The 6,585-nt window shown below is 40.0% G+C and overlaps 1 protein-coding gene across 1 annotated transcript; it reads right to left on the bottom strand.

Moving 5' to 3' along the window:
- Positions 1-1,073: 1,073 nt before the first annotated feature.
- On the bottom strand, positions 1,074-3,074 carry LOC111065680. Its single transcript, XM_022353989.2, has 7 exons — positions 3,033-3,074; positions 2,638-2,774; positions 2,432-2,570; positions 2,249-2,378; positions 2,098-2,192; positions 1,618-1,854; positions 1,074-1,558 (listed from the first exon to the last, which is right to left on the bottom strand). Exons 2-7 carry the CDS (start codon positions 2,706-2,708, stop codon positions 1,457-1,459), a joined length of 774 nt encoding a protein of 257 aa, XP_022209681.1. The 5' UTR covers positions 2,709-2,774; positions 3,033-3,074; the 3' UTR covers positions 1,074-1,456.
- Between the last annotated feature and the right edge of the window lie 3,511 nt (positions 3,075-6,585).

Below are 6,585 nucleotides of genomic sequence, written 5' to 3'. Positions count from 1 at the left end.
TGATGATAAGTCAATGGCGCATGCAACAAATTGCGTTCTACAACCGAGACAGAGACAGGAACAAAGAGTCTCCCCTCCAGAGTTACTAGATTATGACGTAGTTTGTTTTCCAGCTGAAATCAAATTGCAATTGTTTAAATTAACCCAGTGGGATGCGATGCCCTCACCCTGCCGCTGATGATAGAGTGAGACCTGAATGCGCCATCATTAGCAGGAGGCCGTGAAAGTATTGCAGTCGTGTGGGGTTACGGAGGGAGGAAACTCCGGTTAACCGTTGCACCAACACCACCCCTCTATCGAAAGAGTCGGTCGTCGTCGTCGTCATGATTAACAAAAACAGTTGATTGAACTTTGTTTGGCCTCCACACACCACACACGCATCCACACATCTACAAGTCCCATCGCGTTTGCTCGTGTCTGTGTCCGTGCCTGTGTCGCCTCTGCTCTTGAACTGCCCCACTTTGCCCGTGTGTGGGGTTCATAATATATTTTCGGGTGTTAATGACCAGTAAATGCCTTCGCTTCGCGCATTGCACACTCATGGAAAGTCCGGCAGCAAATGTATTTCAAAGATTGTTCTTTGTAAGTAAAATACATACACAAAAGCGGTTGACTGGGGTCTGGTCTCCTTCAGGATAACCCCTCCACCACTATGCGTTGTTAAAAATAAAAATGTATACAAGTTAACCACAGAATCGTCTTAGATTGAAAATTCCTTATAAATTATTGAATTACAGCGGTTCACTTTTGACTAGCACTGTGCATTGCGTTGTTGTAATTAATCATCATGAATTAAGATGAATAACTTTTCAATGGTAAACGCCCTGATACTCGTCCCCTAAGTGAACTGTGATCATTAACTCCGGAAGATCATCTTAATTTGGATGCAAAATGGTTTCTTGAAAGTACATCGACTACGGTGTCATTGGGCAACCCTAAATTCCCTGTTGGCTTCACTGTGCCTTCTGAATCATCATAGAATAAGATGTATTACTTTTTAAGGGTGGGCGTATGGTCAACGCCCTGAAAATGATCCATTGTACGAGAACATCATTAACAAAACTAATTTGTTTGTATTTTGTTTTGTGTAATTGCTTGTCGCTTAGTACTTTCGATACAAATATAGCTAATATTCGGATTGTACATAGTATATATAAAAACACGATATGTTTGTCGTACATAAAGGCAGAGAGATTCTTTAACAATATAAAAAACATTGGAGAACACACAGATGCACTGTTGGACGGAATAAAACTAGAACTATTTATGCAGATTCGTGTATAAAATTTGTGGTATTCGATAGACGCATCTATAAGGCACTATACTGGTGGATGGAATGCACATTTGTTTAAATATTTAAATGTTGGTGGAAAGAAAGCGCATCGGGGGTGCAGCTTGTGGACGGTCTGGTTTGTGCAATTTCGTTGTAATCTATCTCATATAGATAATACTATTCCTAGCCAACGGGCATTGTGGATACGGTGCTATGAGGAGTTGTAGGTCGTGAACCAGCGAGCGAATTAGCTGTAGAGGCATGCAGCGAGGCCATTGTACCCATCTGAAACATGAAATAATTATTAGATTAATGCTAAATGTGTAATTAGCCAAGAAACTTGCGCGTAAATGAGCCAAATCCTCCAATTTGGTGAGATCCACTAGCTCCAGGAACAGCGAATAGACCACGGCCCAGCCATAGATCGAGAAAAGACAGAAGATGCTCCACAGCATCACCATTATCACATTGTAGGCAAAGTACAAGTCATTGACAATGGCAAAGAAGATCAGCGCCAGGGCACGCCAGACCGTGAAAACGGCAAAGGTCCACAGCCAGGGCATCACCTTCCGCTCGTATTCCTGAGAAGTGAGAGAAATCAGATGGCGATTACTATATAAACAAAGCAGGAAATGTAGCCAATTGTTGGGGGTTGGGGGACAAGTGCAAATTTTCTTGATTCATGATTGTGCTGGATGCATTTGTTACCCGTTTGCTCAGTAAACGTTTCTCTGCTGCCAGTTTTTCTTGCTTTCGGGCAATGAGAAATGTAAATGAAATCCATGCAAATGTTTTATAGTACCACCATCTAACCCACAACTTACCTTGCGGAGGGCCACGCACAGCAGTACGCTGGTCACAAAGTTAATTAGAGCCATGATCAGGGAGAACAGGGCAAACACAATCAACATGTTGCGCACTAAAAGTAATTTAAATTTATTTATATTTAAAATGGGGTTCCCAGTGATTCCATACCATGCTTATTTCCCACATAGACAAACTCATACGATATGATATAGTAGCCATAATGTGTGGACCCTGGCGCGGCCATGGCATAGCAGTAGATATCAAAGACACTCGAGGCAATGGTAAACAATGAAAGGAACTAAAAGGAATATAAATTAATACGCAGAAATAGGATCGGGATCATGGTCTTACAATGGCAAACAGGCCAATGAGCATGGCACCCTTTTGTATATCAATATACTGATTGTTCTTGAGCAGCGGTCGCTGGTACCAAGGAATCCGCACAGACCGCGTCGAACGCGACATCTTGGAATGCAGATTTGTCGAGGATCTACAGGAATATGCAAAATGAAAGTTATTCAAATCCATCATTAGAGCAATCTCTGTTTAGTACATACCTTCCCGTGGCATGGGAGTACACCGAGGGATTGGAGCGATATGTGGAGGGCGTTTTCCTGCCGTAATTCATCTTGAAGCCTTGCAAGTGACGTCACGCGCAGCAGAAGAGGAAATTGGTTACCAGTCTATGAAATACCTGCAGGAGAACGTTTATAATGAGAATTTAACAACACATTTTGAACATTGCGATGGTCTGCAGGGCGTGTTTGCTTAATTTGTTATTTTGGGTGTGTCGCCCCAGTGTACGTCCCAAGCTGGACTTGAAAGCATCACACTTTAAATGTAAAATTCACACGTTTAATAAACACTTAAGCACCAGCCGTAACTGCAGGTCTGTTGCTGCAGCTTATATGTTCACGTGTGGACATTTTTATGCATCCTTGCATTTATGTACCTTTATAAAATCAAAAAAACTAGTTGCTTCGCAACACGCTTCAAAAACAAAACACAAAAATATACTGCCTGCCCCCTTAGAAATATACCGAAATATACCTCTAAAATTTCAAAAATACCGGAAAACGAACTTAACCCACTTAGCCCCCTCCATCACTTGAGTTAAATCGCGGTAATAAAAAACATCTTAAAAGAAAAATTCATTGGGCGCGTTCACCAGGACAACTTCATTTTAAGCCTAGTACTCAGATCGAAAAACTGTTTGCTAGCAAACAGATGTCATATATTTTTCGAGCGACCAGTGGTGTGACCAGAGGTGTGCACTGCATTCCGAACGGTTACACTGCTCAGACCGCTGCTTGGTCTTGTTTAAAGTTTTTTGTTCTCTAATTGCAATGTTTGCTTCGTGTTTGCTGGCAAAAGATATCAAACTGCTTTAAGTTCGGTGAACCTATCGATATTGACTTCGAAGATTCGCGACTCGAAACAAAAAATAGTCACGTAAAATTAGAATATTGAGCTAGTTTTATGATTTTTTATTCATTTTGTGTTTATTTATTTTTTGCGATTTCGTGCTTATTCTAATTTAGCTATTGATATAATTCAAGGGCAATCATAATACGCGATATAATTTTTACGAACCATTTCTGAAAATCTTTTGCATTGCATTAATTAGTACATGATGGCTAAGTGTGCTAAGTCCTTATTTTACATCGGTATATTTACGGTATATTTTGACAACGTTACGGTATATTTCTGAGGGTCTGACGGTATATTTCGTCGATAAGTCCGCGGTCACACTGATCAGGAGATCGATCGATTGACATCTCAATTTTAGCAGAAATATCTCAAAAAAGGCATATAAAAAGCGGATAACGAAGTTTTTTTTAAATACTGCTTCCACCAAGCGCCTATGAATAAAAACAGGAGAAGCTGTTTAATTTAAACGGTCCACTAAAAAACAACAACAGCACAACAAACGTAGCGTAGCGACAGGCGCGCAAATCAAAAGTATTAGTAGTGGCAGAGTAACGGTTTCGCGTGAGTGTGGAAGATTTTTACCCGCATGCACGAAGGTGGAGAATTCCAGGGGGTTAGCAGAAATAGACCGACATTTCACAAATCCATGCTGCGATTCAGAGAATAAGGAACAACAAAAGTGTTAGATCTGGAAAGTAATTATTTTTTCGAAGAGTTTGGGAGTGGCAGATAAGTTGGAGATCCCACGGTAATTAGAAACATCCGATTTAGACCCCTTTTAATGAATGGGAATATATGACTCTTTCCCAGACAAACAGTTTAAGGAGGGGCACACAGAGAGAATCTGCAAAAAGTTTAAGAACAGCACTAGGAACCATATCGGTACCAGTAGAAAAAGAAAATTTATCTGATTTTAAAATAATTAAGAGGCCATTATAGTCGATGAAGGGGGGTTATATATGGGCAGTTCCGCCAAAAGGTCCACCAGGCCAAAAATCATAAAAAGTCAATAAAAACCGATTTCTATATAATTTTTTCCGGATATTTGTTTCTAAATTTATTGAAAGGTAACTAATTTACTTTATTCACATATAATTTCATTAACTTTCATCCTAAAACCCATGAAAATAAGCAAAAGTTCACGTTTTTGGTATTTTCTGGTATTTTTATAGACATGTTTTCTTTTACGTTTATCTCCTAGGAAGAAGATGGTTCTTGATAAAAGTTTATCCTTAAAGTCTTTCTAATATATTAAACTACCTAAAACCATTATCAGAACGTTGGTCGAACCTTGGCTAACAGTATATTTTTAGGCTTTTATAATCGCGGAATTTGGTAACATAACGCCAGTAACGTTCGACAGATGCCTCCGCGGATTTTTAACAAAAAAACAGAAAAAGTTTTTACATTTAATAAAATTGGAAAATTAACTCTCAATACTTCATTTATTAGCACAAAAAATGTTATACAGATAGCCCTATCCAATTCGCAGAGTTTTGCCATTTTGTACCCCAACCTCGAAAACCACTTCTGTTTTATGTAACGCACTTTTAGGTCATACTTTGGCTTATATCTTTAAAACCGTACGCTCGATTATTGCCATTTTTCTGGTGAATATAAGTCTAACCAAATTATATTCAACGAGGATAATCTTTTTTCCAAATTTCAGTTTTTTTTACTAGATTTGTGGTAAAAGTGGATGTGTGTAACGCAGAGAAGGAAACGTTTCCGACCCCATAAAGTATATATATATTCTTGATCAGCATCAATAGCCGAGTCGATATAGCCATATCGTCTGTCTGTCTTGTTGAGCGCCTAGATCTCAGAGATTATAAAAGCTAGGGCAACCAAATTTGGTTTCCAGACTCATGTGATATATAGATACGATAAAACTAAAAACGCAGTATCGTAGAGAATGTCCATATCTACCAGACTGCTGAATCTGAATCAGATCAGATCATAATTATAGCCAAAATGACGAAATTAATTTTCAGTTGCTTCCACTGCCCCCTCCCGCAAACAACAACACAACTCATTTTCCTTCTCGCTCGCACACTGTGCCGCGTTCAGTGCGCGAGCAACCCCTAGCGGAGGAGATGTAGAATCTAATTGGAACATGTACAATCTACATGTTAGATGTTGAATATACATTGTATATGTAGATGTAGATATCAGATGTAGAAAAAATATGTAAACAGTTAAATTTTTTTTTTTTTTACTAAAATTCTAAAAAATTATAAGCTCAAAAATGTATATACTGACTGAGTACGGGTATAAGTAGAGTCGCGTCCCCAGAAGCGACTCACACGTTCCTTCTCGTTTTATCTTTATTTCTGAGACACAAGCTAAGTGCAAGCTGTGCGGTAGTTTGCATTCAGTAAAGAACAAGTCGGGGAACTTGGCTCGCCACATCCGACGAGCGCATGAGAACGTGTTCATGAGCACACCACCGATTCAGACCGTGGAAAAAGACATTGAATCGGATGAAACGTCACATTACGATCCAAAGGAAAATGTTGTAGCTACAAATCTGGCACACATTTTTTTCACGAGGAATAAACTGGCTTTCCTTAAAAATGCCCAGAAACAGAATTGCTTACATGCAAAACAAGCCCGAACCGTGAAGGAACAAGTCGTTCTATATTTCAAAGAAAACAAACTCCGCTTCTCACTCGACTGCGCCAAGAAGTTGAAAAGTCAACTGACTCTTTTGTTCCCAGAGGAAACCAGGGATAATAAAGGATCCATTCTCTTGGGAAAAAAATGTGGGGGAGCGTCTGCTCCATCACAATATATGTATAGTCTGGGCAACAATTTGCAGAAGGTCACCCCTGAGGATCTGTAGCGAAAGTACAGCCTCGATGAGGTGAGGGAGCTGTGTCTGCGTACCAAATTACACGCATCACGTGCCCGTTCATACTGCCGTGTTCAACGGAGATGAGGATACAAACACGCATCACGCGCCCGTTCATACTGCCTTGTTCAACGGAGATGAGGATAATGACGCCAGCACTGCCAACACGCATCACGCGAGGCCCGTTCATACTTCCAGCACTGTCGCCAGCCCTGGATGG

This window comes from Drosophila obscura, unplaced genomic scaffold, assembly GCF_018151105.1.
Source record: "Drosophila obscura isolate BZ-5 IFL unplaced genomic scaffold, ASM1815110v1 contig_192, whole genome shotgun sequence".
Taxonomy (NCBI): domain Eukaryota; kingdom Metazoa; phylum Arthropoda; class Insecta; order Diptera; family Drosophilidae; genus Drosophila; species Drosophila obscura.
This window is presented reverse-complemented; position numbering and strand designations above follow the sequence as displayed.